At 49.9% G+C, this 21,101-nt stretch overlaps 1 protein-coding gene across 1 annotated transcript in view; it reads right to left on the bottom strand.

Moving 5' to 3' along the window:
• Nucleotides 1–21,101, bottom strand: part of LRP1 (LDL receptor related protein 1) — a 1,472,234-nt gene that overhangs the window by 661,452 nt on the left and 789,681 nt on the right. The window contains 1 exon segment of the mRNA XM_078688974.1: nt 6,370–6,455. Coding sequence (XP_078545100.1) covers nt 6,370–6,455 — 86 coding nt within the window.

Here is a 21,101-nt window from a genome sequence, read left to right as displayed (position 1 = left end):
CCATGATGTTTCGTCGAATAAGGTCTGTAGCGTCGACTGGGCCTCGATCACTGAAGAGCCACGCGACTCCTCTGGATGTCCGACTCGGGAACTGAGCTGGAACAGAACTGGGCACCGATCGGAAGACAATACTGACGATATAGGAAAGGCCTTTGGGCCAAAAAGAAAAGTTTCTATTGATTCCGAACTTGAGTGATCAAATATGCATCGGAACCCAATGGCGGAAAAAAACAATCTGGGGATGGAGTCGATGCCCATGCGCACTGTAGTCCAGGGGAGGAGCCACCTATCTTGTGATACTTCGAAGACTCTTCCAGGACAACAATGTGCAATCATCCGGACTAAGCGGCGATCTATACTATAGATATGAATTCAGCAGCCCACATGCCTCGAACAGATATTTGCCACCTCTGGCATGGCTGACATAGTTTTTCTTCCTAACCGTTTGTGCTAGACACATTTGAAATGCATCGCTTGCATTTCATGTGATGATGGTCTGCCACTGAAAGGCCTGCAGAGACTACCTTGGATACGTGAAGTCGTAAGGTGACTCCTACAACTGTGATAGAGTGCCAAAACAGCCAGTGTTACCATGCATTCCCTTCTCTTAAACCTAGGTGATCGTAAACCTAGGTGATCTTGCTCAGCGTTCTCTGTCCATGTCACTCAAAAGGGCAGGATTCATCAGTGGCCATTGTTTATCTTTCATGGCAGCAATTGAGGATCAGCGGAGCTGAGAGTGTAGCCCTAGACTAGCAAAGCTGATCATGTCTTCTAGGAAGCAGCGATAAGGACCCACCACAACTCTCTCAGAAGGGTCAGATTTCAATCATGACAGAGAAAGAAGGCCTCAAGTCAAGATTCCTTCTGCTGATTAAGCACTCCCCAAGACAGGCAGCTGCACAGCCTAGACCAGTCCATCCAACATGCAGCACCAATAAGTAAAAGACCACCAAGACAGCAACCCAAGATTGACTGGGACCCCATGTGAATCCAGGATGCTAATGCCAATAATAGTGAGTGGGTTGTTCAAAAGAACTACAATGACCAAAGAAATAAGATTGTGTTTAAGAAGGGAAATAAGTCACTGAAAAAATAAAGGACCAAAACCATGAAAAATAGTTTTCAAAATAGTTATTTGGGTATTCAGAGTGGAAAAGATAAACAAACAAAACAATGCTTTTACGCTTGGAAAACAAAGAAACTTAGACTTTCAAGTTTGAAAAAATTATATGGAGGAATCTAAGTGATTGGACTTAAACTGTATGAATTAGTGTAAGGAACATGACTAAGTAGGCTTGCATTTTAGGTTGAATGCAAAGATAAATTGATATATAGCTATCATCCGAAGAAGGGATGAGTTTACCTAAATATCAGTAGAGTATTGTGAGATGGAAAAATACTAGAGAACTACTCCAATCATAATCAATATCCTTTAAAGTTGTTGAGCAGCACAAGGAGGGTTGTTTTCTAAACAGAATTTCATTTCACAGCATTTTAAGTCATTGTTGAAATATAACAAATAATTATCTAAAATTTCCATGACCCTTTCATGAAATTTGATTGTTATTTCTCACATACAGGAACTACATAGTGGATTTCAGCAGAAATACGGAGATATCGATGAGTGTATAACAGAGAGCTAGGGTTAGATAACTAATTAACTGAAAATACTCTTTAACTTATTGGAGAGATGAGCTCATAAGGCGTGCAAAGTTACTAATGGAAACTAAACCAATTTTATGTATCTAAAGTAAAGTATGAGTTATTTACCTTCGGTAACGATGTACCTGGTAGAGACTATTCTAGCCGCAGATTCCTCCACGTAGAATTAACCCCAGGAATGAGACTGGATCCGGAAACATTTTGCCACAGCACCCCTGCGCGCCCCGGGGGCGGGGCGACATCACGCGACTCCGCCCAAGCGTCGTCCGCGCACGTGACGTCAGCGAGGTCACATAAGCCCCACCCCGGCGCGCCTACGTCAGTTTTCTTCGGAGAACATTTCCGCACCGCAACGCTGAACCACCAAACAAAAAACTGCGGGAGCATGGGAACAGTGTGCGAAAGAGTATACAAAAAAAGAACCCCATAACGAACAGGGCAACACTGCAGTGTCCAAGGGCACAGAGAGAGAGAGAGAGAAAGAAAAGAGCGGAGCCCTGAGCAGCCACCCCGCCAATACAAAGACAGCAACCCCCTACCTCACCCTCGGAGACAGGGAACCTGCGTCAAGGCATGACGCATTTAGCAGGCCTACAATCACACCCCGAAACAAGGAAGGGGAGACAACCCCAAGAGACAGGAACAACCAACCTCCAGCCACCCCAACCTAGAGGGCATCCACCCACTCAAGAAACAAGGGTAAGGCACGACCAGAGGGCCCCAACTCAGAGGAGGTAGAGGGGCCAGGCCCCTCGCAGCAAGAGGAAGGGAAGGAAGGAAGACATTGGAGGCAAACCTCCCCAACCTGGAGCAGCCAGATCAGCGGGGCATAGGAGCACCAGAACCCTACCATCCCAGAACCAAGAGGAAGGATGAAAAGCAACTAGACGGATCCACCGTCAAGAGCAAAGAAGGTACTCACAGAAGACCTGCCCCCCCAACCGGGAGCAGGTACCAAGGACCAGCCCAGGGGTCCTCGCAGAACTGGGAGGAAGGGCGGGCCGTGAAGGAATCTGCGGCTAGAATCGTCTCTACCAGATACATCGTTACCGAAGGTAAGTAACTCGTACATCTGATAGAGACTACTAGCGGCAGATTCCTTCACGCAGAATAGATACCCTAGCAATACCCACGGGACGGAGGGTCTGCGAAAGGACCCCACCAGTTCTGGACAGAACAGAAGGCCCACGGGGGCCAGACCTGTAGACCATAGAGGTAACCTCGTCCCTACCAGGCAAGAGGACCCCCACAAGTCAACCCCAGCAGCCCCAGAAGGGATGTAGGAGGAAGAAGGAAGAGTGGAGGCCCACACACTCACAACAGAGGAACCTAGAGCAATGCCGGAGTGGCCAAAGCACCCCACTCCACCCCCAGGGCAACAGAATTTCCACCCAACGCCAGGACAGGCAGAGAAACAAGAAGAAAATAAAGCCTTGAGGGTCCAGGGAATCCAAGGATAGAGGCGAGCCCACCCAGAGGGAAGGCAACAGGCCAGCCAGAACGGTAGCTATAACCATAAGTCTCCAGAAGCATGAAGGACACTGAAGCATCCCAGCTCTCAGCACAAGAGCAGGAAGGAGAGGAAATGGCAGGACACACTACTACAAGGGCCGCGCACACAACCGCAAGAAGCAATAGCAACATACTGAAACTCCATGGAGAACAGGTACCCGAAGGCAACCAGCACTCCCCAGCAGAGCATAGCTATATAACCGCTACCACTACCCCACATAGGGTACAGTAAGTCCCAAAACATGGGAACCCTCTTTGGAAGAACTTCCACAGCAGAGGAGAAAGCAAAGCGCCACGGGGAAAAACAGCCCTGTGGAAGGCTTGACATCAGCCCAAAGAAAACCGAAGACCTAATCTCAGGGCCAAGTCTGTGTATTCATTCCAGCAAAACAAAACACACACACACACACAGACAACAAGGGCCATCCAACAGCCAACAATGCCAAAGTCCCAGAAAGGAGGACTCAATGGCCAACAAACACCATCTACAGCCAGGGCATTCCAAAAGCCCAAACCCAGCTCAACTCAGCAGTCACTGAGAAGGGGAAGGAGGAGGAGGAGAATAAGATGGAGGTGGAGGAGTAGGAGGTGGGGGAAGGACGGATCCCTGCCAGGAACCTCTGGATGGCAGAATCAGCCTGAGCATGGAACAACAAGCTGCCATCAAACGGAAGATCAATGTGCTGCTCCCGAATATTCTCAGGGAACACGCCGTCCCGAAGCCAAGCATGGCGACGGCGGGCAACTGACTAAGCCAGGGCCTGGCCCAGCACCTCCAAGATGTCCAGAGCGGAGCTGAGAATAAACGCCACTAGCTTCCGGCCATCCAAAGCATGATGCCTTAAGTCCACCTGAACATTTTCCTGGGAAGCCGAGTCTCAAACAAGAGGAGGCCCTTGCCAATACACACAGGGTGTTAAGGGCCCACAGGGCAGCACTGGTTGAGGCAAAAATGTTGCGCCCCCAAGAGTCTAGCCAATGGGCCACCTGGGACAGCGGAGTCAACAGCGATCCTCAAAAGTGGACTGGCAGCAGAGGGGTGGAGGGAGAGGGGTGGAGGGAGAGGGGTGGAGGGAGAGGCACGCCGGGTCGCGTGGCGCCGGAAGGTGTTGGTGCAGAAGGTGTTGAGGCACCGGATACCCTGAGGCAGGACGCCTCCAAGCCCACGTCATGGAAGAAAGGAGCGAACCTTCAAAGGGGAGCAAGATCTCCCTTCCACCAGAGCCCTGGTGGAGAACCTCCAAGATATGGTCCGCCGGAAAATGAGCAATCGGGTCCCCCATGCGCAGAATGCCCACAGCCGTGGACACCGCATGAGCGAAGGGCGCACCGTAGAGCCCCACGGAGAAGACAGCAGTTCCTCTGTGGGTGACGGCTGCAGACTAAGTCGGCCGTCCCCGAGGCCAAGCGGGACGGGCAAAGGCCAGACCTGGAAGCCAGAAGGCACCGAAGAATGAGGGACCTGCCGCTCCTCCGACGAACACCTCGGCCTCAGGAATGGCAGGGAGCCACCCTTCGACGACGCAGGTGAAAAAGAAACCACACGGCGGCCAGTCTCCGGGGAGGACAACACCAATTCTGTAGCCAGCCTCCGGAGAAGAGGGAGCGTCCGAAGACGAATCCGCGGCACAGCCTCTGTATGGAGCCGTGGAGTCCGCACCCTGAGGTAGGACGCCCGCACCATCTGCTGCCGAAGGAGAGACCGGAGAGGGCTCCTCCAAGTCACACCGCACGGGGATCAGAGTCGGGCCGGAGCCCCAGGGGCGGCACCGGAATGGCATCGACTCGACCTCCACCGAGGCAGCCGCCTGCTTGGAGGGACGAGAGGAACCAGGGGAGTGACCCGAAGTCCTCCGCCAGCCTCTGCCCAGAATGTTGTGGAGGCGGTCCGGCAACCCATGCGGTGGCGCCAGGGATGAATCAACCACCCACTCGCCCTCCGACGATGCAGCCGCCCGCGGGGAGGGACGAGAAAGGCCCAGGGGGAGACGAGGAGTCCCCACCCCACCTCGACCCAGAGCAGGACGAGGAGAGCTCTGCCTTCGACAAGGCCTTCGCCTGCCCAGAGGGCCGAGCGGGGCTCGGGGATGCAACCCAAGCCCCGGTGCCCTCCCACAACCCCACAGGGACTCCCATGGGAGTTTGCAGCGAGGCAGAGATGTCGTGGCCTGAAGGAGGTACCCCAGAGGGGCCACACCCCAACAGCACCACATCCTCCAAGCCTGGATCCGAACCAGTCGGAGCCACCGGCGGGCACCATGGAGGCGCCGGAGCCACCGCTAGTGCTGTGGAGGGCCACGCGCTAGGTAAGGGATCTGCCAACGCCTCAGGAGGGGAAGGAGGAGGAGACACCAGCGAGGCCCGCAAAGCCACCGCGTATGTCTCCATCGGGACTCTCAATGCCCCCTCACCAGGAAACACTGGATAGGAGGACGACACGCGGGCCGCATCACCCGCTGAGAGCCCACGCCCCCGGAAGGCCAAACACCAGCCCCCGGGGACAAACTGCGACACTTACACACCGGGGAGCGACGCTCTCGCGACAAGGGGGAAGGGGCGAAGACGACTACCACGGCCGTATCTGAGGCCATCCACCGAAGCTGATGATGGGGAGGAGGTCGATCTGGAGGGACACGCCGACAGAAGATTCATTTGGCGCTTCCACCACGACTTCAGCTTCAACTGTTGACACGCCTCACAATCAGTGGTGCTATGATCCTCCCCCAAACAGCACATACAAATAAGATGAGGGTCTGTCGCCGACATAAGACGCCCACACAACATGCAAGTTTTGAAGCCCGAAGGCATTCGCACACTGTTCCACAAGACAAAAGACAATTGCTGAAGAAAAAAAGAGGCCCTAAACAGGCCCGCAACAAGACCAGATCCGCGTTGCAAGCGGAAAAGGAAAAAACTGACTTAGGATCGCCAGGGTGGGTCTTGTGTGACCTCGCTGACGTCATGTGTGCGGACGACGCCTGGGCGAAGTCGCTTGATGTCACCCCGCCCCCGGCGCGCAGGGATGCTGTGGCAAAAAGTTTCCGGACCCAGTCTCACACCTGGGGATAATTCTACGTGAAGAAATCTGCGGCTAGTAGCCTCTATCAGATCTGGCTCTATACTGCTGGTGCATCAGACGCAGCTAAAACACACGGACAATCAACTGAGTTAAATGTTGCTTAAATCCTTTACCTGTTTCAACAAAGTATAGTTGGTTGCATCCAAGTTGATTCTTCGCAGGTAGTAGCGATTGGCGAAAATTAAGAAAGGCTCTTCTTCTGCGGAGAAAGAAGGGAATTAACTCTCACCTCTACAACCAATTTCCTAATGCTGGACAGTGACATCTGCAGACCATTTCAAAACAACAATCAAATTCATTGTCTTTAAATGGCAGCAAACAAAATTGAAAAAATTTAACTTAGCCAGTGGGGGCGTGGGATTCCAGCCACAATCATTTGGGTGTGTTTTTTTAAAGAGTTATTGTAATTAATATATTCCAATCTTAATGTGTAAAGCTTACCTGCTCCCGGAACAAGTAAAGGAATGAAAGTTATCTGATAAAGCAAGGACACATGTCAGATGGTTTGAGAACATCAGGTTTTTCCAAAGTAAATTGCCAACTCTAGCTTACTGCCTAGCCAAAAAATCCACACAGTAATGTTTAGCAAATGTGTAAGGAGTGGACCAGGTAGCTGATTATATAGATGTTAGCTAGTGGTTTGTTCCCTAAAAAAAGCCATAGAAGCCCCTTTCTTGGATGTGAAATAGGGTCTGGGAGTGAGAGGCAGGGATCTTTCTACATAATACAATAAGGCTCCTTTGACATACAGGATGTGTAAGGTGCTTGGATGTCTATGAATGTGTAAAGTGAACTGGCAACTTAATTGTTTGATTGAGATGAAAACTGGAAACCACCGACAGGAGAAATTTGGGTTTGGTTCTAAAGATACTCCCAACAGGATGAACTTGGAAGAAAGGCTTCTTTAAGGTGAGAGCGTTTAACTCCCTGGCTCACCTAAGGGAAGTGATAGCTACAAGGACGACCACCTTCCATGAATGAAACTGAAGCAGGCAACAGTAAAGGGGCTCAAAAGGAGGGCATATGAGCCTAGTTTGTATGAAATTAAGATTCTACAATGGTGCAGCAGGCATCCAGGCCTTAATGGCTGGTATTCTGAAAAGCAAAGCGTGCTGTCTATTCTGTAGGTAAGCAGCCCAACAACCAAAAGTAACCAAATGGAGGAGTAGACAAGGCCTGACTTTAATAGGCAATGTCTTGTACCGATGGTGTGAGAGGATTGATATGTTTTGAAAGGCAATAATGCAAAAGCGCTTACATTTTGGTGCATAGCAGGCCCTGATAGTAGGCCTACATGCTTCATGAAGAATTCCTCTGATAGTTTAAGGTAACCAGACTCTAAGACCTCAAGAGCCATATCGCAAGATTGACCTGCTGATGACTGGGGTGTCGGAGGATTCCGTGATTTTGCGTGAGAAAGTCACACCCGTGGGAAAGCTTCTTGTGAGGAACTAGAGAGTTCCACCAGAGTGAAGTACTAAGGCTAGCGTGCCCAGGTTGGGGCTACTAGGAGAAGGGTAAGCGATGTCTGCCTCAGCTTGAGAACTACAGACGGAAGGAGAGGAGGAAAAGCGTAGGCAAATATCCCTGACCAGTTCAAACATAGTGCGTTGCCCATGGACAGCAGTGTGGTAATCTGGGGTTGAAGTTTGGGCATTTTGTGTTTTCAGAGGTGGTGAACAGGTATCTTTGAGGTATCACCCACCACCAGACGTAAAAGGGTAGGTATGGGGGTGTAGTTCCTACTTGTGGACTTGCTGATGCGTCCTGATAAGCAGGTCTGCCAAGTCGTTGTCCAGACGGACAATTTACTGTAAAGCCAGCTACACCTTGTGATGTATCGTCCACTTCCAGATGATCTGGGATGGTACAGAGTGCATGCCCCCTTGCTTCTGTAGGTAAACATGGCCGTGGTGTTGTCCATGTAAACTAGAATGACTTTGTTGTCAATGAGTGGAAGGAATGCTCGAAGAGCAAACAGAGTAGCCAGCAAGTCCACATGGTTGATGTGAAGGCCCTGCTGCATTGGTGTCCATAAAGACCTGGATTGTGTCATCTTGGAGATGCACTCCCATCCAGTGAGTGAGGCGTCCGTGGTTATAATCACCTGCAGAACTAGGCCTAGAAAGGATCATCCATGCAGCAGGTTGTTGGTGCGCAACCATTGCAGAAAGCAATCTGTACTGCCCCCAAATCAACACTAGATCCTCCCATAGACTCCTCCGCCTGAGACCACTGTGCAGCTAGGCAATGCTGTAAAGGAAGCATGTGCACCTTGCACGAGGAACTATTGCAATGCAAAAGGCCATCACGCCTAACAAACGCTTTACTGCCCTGACTTTTACCTGACAATCTGGCTGACAAAGAGCCATTAGACTTTGGAAAGCATTGTAAGGAAGTGGGTTTCTGTTGCAGTAACAACCCCACTTTTTGTCTAATAACTGAAGCATTTTCCCTTGGTGTGCCCTGGGTCCCTGCCAATCAGATACCCAGGGCCAGTGTTCCTTCCCTGAAAACTGTACTAAAGCCTAAACCCAATTGGCATCTCTGGCCACATGTCAGCCCCTGGTAAATGGTACCCTAGGTACCCAGGGCATTGTGACCAGAGAAGACCCCTAAGGGCTGCAGCACTTATTGTGCCACCTTTAGGGGCCCTGTACCCTGACACACACTGCCTTTGCAGGCTGTGTGTCCTGGTGCAGTACTAAACAAAGAGTCGACATGGCACACATTCCTGTGTGCCATGCCCACAAACACACTGCCCTGGCGTACATCAGTCACCCCTCTAGTTGGGTGCACTATGCCAGTGGTGTGGGCACAGGTGCATGAGCCCTGTGCCCCTACAGTACCCACGGCCATTCCTGCGCGCCTTGTAAGTGCAGTGATGCCATTAGGAGTATATGGTGCTGAGAGATTGTCCTTACGAACTCCAAAGCACCATGATGGCTACACTGAAGACTGAGAAGTTTGATATCAAACATCTCAGCACATTAAACCCACACTGATGCCAGTGGGATTTAATGCCAAATGCACTACAGAGGGCAACTTAGAGTTGCACCCTGAACCTAACCTACAATACACGTCCAGGAGAGGAGCAGGATAGGGGTATAGTCACCCCAGGACAGGGACCCATTGGTCCATGCCTTCACCCTACCTGTAACTCCCCTAAATTTGGTATTTAGGGGCACCCTGAACCTTCCTTCCTCAGATCCAGATTTGAAACAAGCAAGAAGATCAAGAAACTATAAGACCTGCCGTGCAGCTGCTCACAAGAGGACGACACCAACTGACTTGGCCCTAGCCCTACCGGCCTGTTGATGCTTGAACCTGCTCCTGCGAAACTCCGGCGCCTTCAGTGGTCAGCAACCTCACAAGCCCCGGAGGACCTGACTGCCTTGAGACTCTACCAAGACTGGGACTCCCACGAACAGTGGTTCTGCTCAAAAAGCAACACCCCTGGTGCCAGGCAGGAACCGCGAATCCAGCACACTCTGCACATGCCGAGCCCGGCCAGTGCCTGAGTGGACAAAGACCCTGAGGAAGTCCCCCTGGCGATTGTAACCTGAAATCCAATGCCCAAGGATCATCCTCGATGACCCAGACAACGTCTGCAGGCTCACAACCAGAGACCCCTCCAACCGTGACCAGCAGAGGGTAAGATTTCTTGACATCAAAAGACACCCTTTAACCCGGCACCCCACGGCCCCCTGTGCCCAACTATGGGGTTCCTAACTATCCTCCAAGATCCCAACTTACCCCTCGAAGTGTTGGTCGCTCCTGAAGAATCTGTCCCCGAGCCTGCAGCCTTTGTTCATCTTCCAATTTTTCCCTGCACTTTCCCACAACCCAACCCCCCCACCCAACGAAAAGTGATTAGACTAACTGTGAGAGTCCTCTCTTTTGCAACGACAGGAAACCCGATGTATACACTATAGGGGCCGCCGCCGACCAAGCAGGAAGTCGGGTTAGCGGTCTAGTGGCCCAAACTGACGTCACAGGTGGCGCACCAATAACGGGCCGGCAGGAGGAAGCTGAGGAGGATAAGGAGGCGGGACCGGAAAAGGGGGAGGCGAGCAAGGAGACGGAGGCGACAATAAAGGAAGAAAAGAAGAGCACAGCGTGGGAGACGGTGTTCAGAGACACGCAGCAACCCAAGAAAGAGGAGCAGTGTTTGAGCAGCCACTCTTGGAGCACCACGTTTGAGTCCAGCACTCCACCGGTTGGAGATGAGACTGAGACTCCTACTCCCACGACCCAGGAGGGCCGTGGGCTAAGGCAAGTGTCCAGGGCTGGGTTGGTTGCACTAAGGGGTTGGTGGGCAGGGATCACAAGTCACCACCCCTTTACTCACTAAATTGTCCCCGAGCACAGTAGGCACTGCACACAAGGAATAGCGGTGACAGGAGCACTTACACCCTTATCTTCCCCGGAAAGCAAAAGCGAAGTTCTGATTGGTTTTCTTTTTTTTTTTTTTATGTTCTATCGCTGTGGGATCCATCGCCCATCTCTGCCACCGAAAATTGCCCCAAGGGAGGCCACTAAAAGACTGTTGAACAAGGAGCAATCCCATGAACTCAGACTGGCTGTCTTTGTTTTCCCTAGACTATTTTCTTCCTTTACTGGATCCCATTCCCTGGACACAAGGAAGTGTCCAACCAGACTCTTACGCCTATTACTGTCATTATATTTTTTTGTCTTTACCTTAAATAAAACCCTTTTGACTTGCATCTGAAAGACCCTCTTTGCACTTCTCTTACGCCCACAACGCCCTACAACCTATCCTGATTCCCAAGGGTCACACTAACCTTGCCTTAGGGAGTCTTCACTGTAAGTGGAAAAACCTGGAAAGTCCATCTGTATTGGCATGGGCAGTATCTGGTCGCTGTGTGTGAGAAAGTGCCATCTTTCTTGCATTAGTATGCCCCCCTTTTTTCTGAACTGCTGATGTACTTTGACTGAGTGTGCCCTGGGCTCCTGCCAACCAGGTACCCAGGGCCTGTGTTCCTTCCCTAAAGCTGTATTGAAACAAAACCCAATTGGCACCTCCGGCCACCAGTCAGCCCCTAGTAAATGCTACCCCAGGTACCCAGGGCATCGTGACCAGAGAAGACCCCTGAGGGCTGCAGCACTTATTGTGCCACCCTCAGGGGCCCTGTACCCTGACACCCACACACTGCCTTTGCAGACTGAGTGTCAAGGTACAGAACTAAACAAAGAGTCGACATGGCACACCTCCCTGTGTGCCATGCCCACAGAGCCCACTTCCCTGGCATACTTCAGTCACCTCTCTAGCTGGGTGCCCTATGCCAGAGGTGTGGGCACAGGTGCATTAGCCCTGTGCCCCTACAGTACCCAGGGCCATTCCTGGGCACTGTAAGTGCAGTGATGCCATTAAGAGTATATGGTGCTGGGAGGTTGTCATTACGAACTCCACAGCACCATAATGGCTACACTGAAGACTGAGAAGTTTGATATCAAACATCTCAGCACATTAAACCCACACTGATGCCAGTGGGATTTAATGCCAAATGCACTACAGAGGGCAACTTAGAGTTGCACCCTGAACCTAACCTACAATACACGTCCAGGAGAGGAGCAGGATAGGGGTATACTCACCCCAGGACAGGGACCCATTGGTCCATGCCTTCACCCTACCTGTAACTCCCCTAAATTTGGTATTTAGGGGCACCCTGAACCTTCCTTCCTCAGATCCAGATTTGAAACAAGCAAGAAGATCAAGAAACTATAAGACCTGCCGTGCAGCTGCTCACAAGAGGACGACACCAAACTGACTTGGCCCTAGCCCTACCGGCCTGTTGATGCTTGAACCTGCTCCTGCGAAACTCCGGCGCCTTCAGTGGTCAGCAACCTCACAAGCCCGGAGGACCGGACTGCCTTGAGACTCTACCAAGACTGGGACTCCCACGAACAGTGGTTCTGCTCAAAAAGCAACACCCCTGGTGCCAGGCAGGAACCGCGAATCCAGCACACTCTGCACCTGCCGAGCCCGGCCAGTGCCTGAGTGGACAAAGACCATGAGGAAGTCCCCCTAGCGATTGTAACCTGAAATCCAATGCCCAAGGACCATCCTCGATGACCCAGACGACGTCTGCAAACTCACAACCAGAGACCCCTCCAACCGTGACCAGCAGAGGGTAAGATTTCTTGACATCAAAAGACACCCTTTCACCCGGCACCCCACGGCCCCCTGTGCCCAACTATGGGGTTCCTAACTATCCTCCAAGATCCCAACTTACCCCTCGAAGTGTTGGTCGCTCCTGAAGAATCTGTCCCCGAGCCTGCAGCCTTTGTTCATCTTCCAATTTTTCCCTGCACTTTCCCACAACCCAACCCCCCCACTCCCCCACCCAACGAAAAGTGATTAGACTAACTGTGAGAGTCCTCTCTTTTGCAACGACAGGAAACCCGATGTATACACTACAGAGGCCGCCGCCGACCAAGCAGGAAGTCGGGTTAGCGGTCTAGTGGCCCAAACTGACGTCACAGGTGGCGCACCAATAACGGGCCGGCAGGAGGAAGCTGAGGAGGATAAGGAGGCGGGACCGGAAAAGGGGGAGGCGAGCAAGGAGACGGAGGCGACAATAAAGGAAGAAAAGAAGAGCACAGCGTGGGAGACGGTGTTCAGAGACATGCAGCAACCCAAGAAAGAGGAGCAGTGTTTGAGCAGCCACTCTTGGAGCACCACGTTTGAGTCCAGCACTCCACCGGTTGGAGATGAGACTGAGACTCCTACTCCCACGACCCAGGAGGGCCGTGGGCTAAGGCAAGTGTCCAGGGCTGGGTTGGTTGCACTAAGGGGTTGGTGGGCAGGGATCACAAGTCACCACCCCTTTACTCACTAAATTGTCCCCGAGCACAGTAGGCACTGCACACAAGGAATAGCGGTGACAGGAGCACTTACACCCTTATCTTCCCCGGAAAGCAAAAGCGAAGTTCTGATTGGTTTTCTTTTTTTTTTTTATGTTCTATCGCTGTGGGATCCATCGCCCATCTCTGCCACCGAAAATTGCCCCAAGGGAGGCCACTAAAAGACTGTTGAACAAGGAGCAATCCCATGAACTCAGACTGGCTGTCTTTGTTTTCCCTAGACTATTTTCTTCCTTTACTGGATCCCATTCCCTGGACACAAGGAAGTGTCCAACCAGACTCTTACGCCTATTACTGTCATTATATTTTTTTGTCTTTACCTTAAATAAAACCCTTTTGACTTGCATCTGAAAGACCCTCTTTGCACTTCTCTTACGCCCACAACGCCTTACAACCTATCCTGATTCCCAAGGGTCACACTAACCTTGCCTTAGGGAGTCTTCACTGTAAGTGGAAAAACCTGGAAAGTCCATCTGTATTGGCATGGGCAGTATCTGGTCGCTGTGTGTGAGAAAGTGCCATCTTTCTTGCATTAGTATGCCCCCCTTTTTTCTGAACTGCTGATGTACTTTGACTGAGTGTGCCCTGGGCTCCTGCCAACCAGGTACCCAGGGCCTGTGTTCCTTCCCTAAAGCTGTATTGAAACAAAACCCAATTGGCACCTCCGGCCACCAGTCAGCCCCTAGTAAATGCTACCCCAGGTACCCAGGGCATCGTGACCAGAGAAGACCCCTGAGGGCTGCAGCACTTATTGTGCCACCCTCAGGGGCCCTGTACCCTGACACCCACACACTGCCTTTGCAGACTGAGTGTCAAGGTACAGAACTAAACAAAGAGTCGACATGGCACACCTCCCTGTGTGCCATGCCCACAGAGCCCACTTCCCTGGCATACTTCAGTCACCTCTCTAGCTGGGTGCCCTATGCCAGAGGTGTGGGCACAGGTGCATTAGCCCTGTGCCCCTACAGTACCCAGGGCCATTCCTGGGCACTGTAAGTGCAGTGATGCCATTAAGAGTATATGGTGCTGGGAGGTTGTCATTACGAACTCCACAGCACCATAATGGCTACACTGAAGACTGAGAAGTTTGATATCAAACATCTCAGCACATTAAACCCACACTGATGCCAGTGGGATTTAATGCCAAATGCACTACAGAGGGCAACTTAGAGTTGCACCCTGAACCTAACCTACAATACACGTCCAGGAGAGGAGCAGGATAGGGGTATACTCACCCCAGGACAGGGACCCATTGGTCCATGTCTTCACCCTACCTGTAACTCCCCTAAATTTGGTATTTAGGGGCACCCTGAACCTTCCTTCCTCAGATCCAGATTTGAAACAAGCAAGAAGATCAAGAAACTATAAGACCTGCCGTGCAGCTGCTCACAAGAGGACGACACCAACTGACTTGGCCCTAGCCCTACCGGCCTGTTGATGCTTGAACCTGCTCCTGCGAAACTCCGGCGCCTTCAGTGGTCAGCAACCTCACAAGCCCCGGAGGACCGGACTGCCTTGAGACTCTACCAAGACTGGGACTCCCACGAACAGTGGTTCTGCTCAAAAAGCAACACCCCTGGTGCCAGGCAGGAACCGCGAATCCAGCACACTCTGCACCTGCCGAGCCCGGCCAGTGCCTGAGTGGACAAAGACCCTGAGGAAGTCCCCCTAGCGATTGTAACCTGAAATCCAATGCCCAAGGACCATCCTCGATGACCCAGACGACGTCTGCAAACTCACAACCAGAGACCCCTCCAACCGTGACCAGCAGAGGGTAAGATTTCTTGACATCAAAAGACACCCTTTCACCCGGCACCCCACGGCCCCCTGTGCCCAACTATGGGGTTCCTAACTATCCTCCAAGATCCCAACTTACCCCTCGAAGTGTTGGTCGCTCCTGAAGAATCTGTCCCCGAGCCTGCAGCCTTTGTTCATCTTCCAATTTTTCCCTGCACTTTCCCACAACCCAACCCCCCCACTCCCCCACCCAACGAAAAGTGATTAGACTAACTGTGAGAGTCCTCTCTTTTGCAACGACAGGAAACCCGATGTATACACTACAGAGGCCGCCGCCGACCAAGCAGGAAGTCGGGTTAGCGGTCTAGTGGCCCAAACTGACGTCACAGGTGGCGCACCAATAACGGGCCGGCAGGAGGAAGCTGAGGAGGATAAGGAGGCGGGACCGGAAAAGGGGGAGGCGAGCAAGGAGACGGAGGCGACAATAAAGGAAGAAAAGAAGAGCACAGCGTGGGAGACGGTGTTCAGAGACATGCAGCAACCCAAGAAAGAGGAGCAGTGTTTGAGCAGCCACTCTTGGAGCACCACGTTTGAGTCCAGCACTCCACCGGTTGGAGATGAGACTGAGACTCCTACTCCCACGACCCAGGAGGGCCGTGGGCTAAGGCAAGTGTCCAGGGCTGGGTTGGTTGCACTAAGGGGTTGGTGGGCAGGGATCACAAGTCACCACCCCTTTACTCACTAAATTGTCCCCGAGCACAGTAGGCACTGCACACAAGGAATAGCGGTGACAGGAGCACTTACACCCTTATCTTCCCCGGAAAGCAAAAGCGAAGTTCTGATTGGTTTTCTTTTTTTTTTTTATGTTCTATCGCTGTGGGATCCATCGCCCATCTCTGCCACCGAAAATTGCCCCAAGGGAGGCCACTAAAAGACTGTTGAACAAGGAGCAATCCCATGAACTCAGACTGGCTGTCTTTGTTTTCCCTAGACTATTTTCTTCCTTTACTGGATCCCATTCCCTGGACACAAGGAAGTGTCCAACCAGACTCTTACGCCTATTACTGTCATTATATTTTTTTGTCTTTACCTTAAATAAAACCCTTTTGACTTGCATCTGAAAGACCCTCTTTGCACTTCTCTTACGCCCACAACGCCTTACAACCTATCCTGATTCCAAAGGGTCACACTAACCTTGCCTTAGGGAGTCTTCACTGTAAGTGGAAAAACCTGGAAAGTCCATCTGTATTGGCATGGGCAGTATCTGGTCGCTGTGTGTGAGAAAGTGCCATCTTTCTTGCATTAGTATGCCCCCCTTTTTTCTGAACTGCTGATGTACTTTGACTGAGTGTGCCCTGGGCTCCTGCCAACCAGGTACCCAGGGCCTGTGTTCCTTCCCTAAAGCTGTATTGAAACAAAACCCAATTGGCACCTCCGGCCACCAGTCAGCCCCTAGTAAATGCTACCCCAGGTACCCAGGGCATCGTGACCAGAGAAGACCCCTGAGGGCTGCAGCACTTATTGTGCCACCCTCAGGGGCCCTGTACCCTGACACCCACACACTGCCTTTGCAGACTGAGTGTCAAGGTACAGAACTAAACAAAGAGTCGACATGGCACACCTCCCTGTGTGCCATGCCCACAGAGCCCACTTCCCTGGCATACTTCAGTCACCTCTCTAGCTGGGTGCCCTATGCCAGAGGTGTGGGCACAGGTGCATTAGCCCTGTGCCCCTACAGTACCCAGGGCCATTCCTGGGCACTGTAAGTGCAGTGATGCCATTAAGAGTATATGGTGCTGGGAGGTTGTCATTACGAACTCCACAGCACCATAATGGCTACACTGAAGACTGACAGGTTTGGTACCAATCTTCTCAGCACATTAAACCAGCACTGATGCCAGTGTGGGATTTAATGTAAAATGCACCAGAGGGCATCTTGGAGATGCCCCCTGAAAACCTAACCTACAATCCACGTCTGGGCTGAGTGGCTGCAGAGGCTGCCACAGAGCAGACATGTTGCTGGACCCCTGGGTGGAGAGCCCCCCGCTCTCCTGGGCCTGCAACAATGCACATCCTGGGCAAGGTGCTATGTCTCCTCCCCCAGGATGGGCATGGGGAAGCTTCATAGGCATGCCGCCTCTACGAGCTTCTCCAGACCATTTGCTGTACTCAGCAACTGGCCCCCACCGGTTCTAACCCCCACTCTGGCGGGAAGACTGGCGGGAAACCCTACGTCAGGAAGGGGGTGTGCCCGCCTGTGCCAACCCCACTCCTCAGGTGGGGGAGACGAGGTGAAGCACGACCCCGAGCTCCGGCCATCTTGTAGATGGGGAGCCCTGCCCAATCCCAGCTCGGCTCCTGCCCCCCTCCCACAGGAAAGGAGCAGGCTAGGGAGTGTACTCACCCCAGGACAGGGACCCATTGGTCCCTGTCATTGTCCTACCTGTAACGCCCATAAATTCAGTATTTAGGGGCACCCTGAACCTTCCTTCCTCAGATCCCGAAAGAAAAAAAGAAGAAAGAAGATCAAGAGGAAGAAGACCCGCCGTTCAGCTGCTAACAACAGGACGACAACAACTGACTTGGCCCCAGCCCTATCGGCCTTTGGATGACTACACACCCTTAGTTTGCTCACCCCACGTGGGGAAGTGGGCACAATCCCCGACCCTGATTGGACACTGGGCTCAGTGCAGGTCTGTTATTCTGAGATGGTTGATACCAAGCATCTCAGAATTCAGTAAAGCCATTACGGTGCTAGGAAACTCGCAATAACCAGCTTCAAGACCATATGCTAGGGATGGCTTTACTGGGCACTTTATTATTCATACTGTTAATTTCGGATAAAAAATCCATAAAACATACAAAAGATGAAGTTTCATAGATATACAGCTAAAAAATATCCAAATGTATTCTCATAAAACATTTTAAAATATTTAAAATGGTCAATCATGTCTCAATCTAATTTTCACAGAAATTCATGTATTGAATTCTACAGTTTGGCATTCCAAACAGTCTCATCATATATATTTGCTTTAAAAATGTAAATAAAAAATAGCAGCATCCCAGTTAATATATATTGCACTATACGAGTCCGATGCCTAATATAGTATCCACCTTAGGAGTCTGAGTCATCTTTTGTCGCCCTATCCACTTCTTCACAATAATCCATACGGCATGCAAATGTTTCGCTAGACTGATTACAATCGCCTACCGTGTGTCTGTTTTTAGAATGCTAAGTGCTGGGCCCAGTGACCTTATACCGAGTAATCTACAAAGGGGGATGATACATTTTCTTCCTTGAGACTTTATAAGTGTAGAAAGCTGGCTCTGTATATACCATACCAAAATGAGGTATAGTGTGTACAGAGTCCAGCGGAACCCCAGAGGTAGGCAGGGGTAAAAGTAGATAGAACCTTACTCTCTGTTTGTAGTAGTGTGGGGAAGCAGTAAGGCTTTATCAGAGGGTAGTGTTAAGCATTTGTTGTACACACTCAATCAGCAAATGATGTCACACACTCAAAGGCTGAACTCAGACCAATTTGTATCAAAAATATTTCGTTATTTTATTTCTAGAAACAAGCCAGGCCTGGTGCAGGTAAGTGAAATAAATGCTTTACAAAATCTTATGCAATGTTTTACAATTTAATGCAGGTTCAAATGCAGTTAATTGGAATACAGGTAAGTCAAAATTACTTTTTAGTTACTTTACAGATTACTTTGTATGTTAATTTTCAGATTACTTTTTCTACTCAGACACTCATATCTAGGCAGAAATGCCTAGATATTTCCTAGAGAAAAGGTAAGTAAATCAATTTTTGTATAGTTGCAGTTTTTCAGGTGTTCATACAAATCACCTCCACACAAACATTTTTCGATGATAAACAGTCCATGTATTCCTACGGAGAGAAGGAAAATGCTACTTACCAGTATGCATCTGTTCTTGGCATGCAATAAAGAAGGGGAAGAAAGATTTGCATTCATATAGCACTTGTTACCTCTGATGGGGGTTGAAGCGCTTTTCTGGCGAGTAGCACGCCACTCCGGAACCCATAAAGGATTAGTGTTGAAAATTTGTATAGTATATGAAGTAATTTGAGTAGTAAATATGTTATTCAGTTATTTGGGCAGTATATTAGCATAGTTGAATATGGAATATGGAATTTGAGAACTGAACATGTTAGTCTTAATTTTTATTGAAAAGGATAGTGGAGGGATAAAAGAGTGAAGGATTTTTTTTTGAGGTCTTAGCAGTAGGAAGAGGCTTTTGGATGAGTAAAAATGAGTTTTGGAGGGAAGGAGTCAGAGGGGAGAGTTTAGAAAGGTTTGATTTTAGGGGATCGGTGCAGTAAAAAGAGGTGTCAGATGATGCAAGGAGGGGTAGAGCAGGAGAGAGTCAAGAAAGGGTTATTTTGCCGATCATAGTAGTGGTATGGGGTTTGGGATAAATGAGAGAGTGGATGTAGAGGATATATTGATAGATGTATAGGATGTGAGATAGGGTAGTGCATTGGAAGGAGTAGTAGAAAAGTTTGAGATGAGTCAGAAGGTTGGGCTAGAAGATATATTGAGCGAAGTATAGGCTGAGAAATAGGCTAGTGCATTGGAAATGCTAAATTAGAAGAAAGTGATAAATATATAGATCCATAAGTACTTTGTAAGTATATAGATACATAAAGGAAGTAAGTATATTTAGATTAAATATATTGATAGAGGCACAGGATGAGAAACAAGGTAGTGCATTGGATATGCTTTTTCAGGAGAAAAGTAACAGACACAGATCCAAGTACATGGAAGGTACATAGATGCAAAATGGAAATATGTACATGTAGACCAAAGAAGCTTTTTATTTATTGATGAATATTATTATTATTATTTTTTTCTCTTAACATAATTATTTTACATGTTTTATAAAGTAATACACAAAGATAGGTACATATCTATAGTGAAAACAAATGCTTCTATACAGAGGGATGTGCTGTAAATTTCTGTTTCCGTATGGTGCTTATGTGGGGAAGAGCCAAATCTTGAGTAGTTTCCTGAAGATAAGGCGGTTGTCGGTGGGTCTTATGTTGGGGGGTAAAGAGTTCCATAGTTTGGCTGTTTGAACAGAGAAGGATGTGCCACCCATGGTTTTTTTCTTGTATGGTGGGATTTTGAGGCGAGATGCTCCTTTAGAGCTGAGGTACCTTTGTTGAATGTGTTTGGTGATTGTATTCCTGATGAAGCGTGGTCCTATTCCATGCATTGCTTTGTGGGTAATACAAAGCAGCTTGAACGTGGATCTTCTGGCAACCGGTAAACAATGCAGGGCTTTCAAGGCAGGGGAGATGTGGTCTCGTGGTTTGATATGCAAGAGTAGTCTGGCAGCCGAGTTCTGAATCCGTTGTAGTCTTTTCATGGTCGTTAAAGGTGATCTGTGTTAGAGGCTATTGGCGTAATCGAATTTGGATAGAACAAGGGAGATGGTAGCTTGGACCTTGTGTGGAAATCCCAAATGAGGGAAAATTTGTCGCAGCGTTTTTATAGTAGCAAAGCTTGATCTTGCTAGTTTATCCACTTGGACATTCATCGACAGCTTGGAGTCCATGGTCATTCCTAGTTTTCTTACTTCCTTCGATACTTTAGGCAGTAATCCCAGTTCATCAGGCCATGCGGCAAGCGGGTTGTAATTTTTCCAATCGCCACACGTGAGTATTTCAGTTTTTGAAGCATTCAATTTGAGATGGTTCCAAGTCATCCACTGATCCACAGCTCTGAGACAGCTGAGAATTGGTGATTTCCCAATGTCTTTGGGGCATTCCAGTTGAAGGAGTATTTGCATGTCATCCGCATAGTTGTAGCACGTGAGGTGACACTTATTGATCAGTACTGGTAAAGACTTCATGTAGATGTTGAAAAGCATGGGCGAGATGATAGAACCTTGAGGGACCCCTGCTTTTGTGGAGTACGGTTTGGACGAGAAAGGTGGGGTGTGGATGACATTAGTTCTGTTATGAAGGTAGGACGGGATCCAGTCTAGAGCAGTTCCCTCTATGCCGCATGGGAATCGGCTCCATCCCCAGATTGTTTTTCGCCATTAGGAAAGTGATGGAGCTGTATTAGAGATAGTGATGTCCATGTGATATGTATCTAAGTAAGATAATACTGGAACAGATAAAGGTAGCCGGGGAGGCGTGTGCAACTCTGCAGCTCTACATGCCAAGAACAGATGCATACTGCT

Source organism: Lissotriton helveticus, chromosome 1_1 (assembly GCF_964261635.1).
Source record: "Lissotriton helveticus chromosome 1_1, aLisHel1.1, whole genome shotgun sequence".
Lineage (NCBI taxonomy): Eukaryota > Metazoa > Chordata > Amphibia > Caudata > Salamandridae > Lissotriton > Lissotriton helveticus.
Note: the sequence above shows the minus strand (reverse complement) of the source record. Positions and strands in the feature narration are given on the sequence as shown.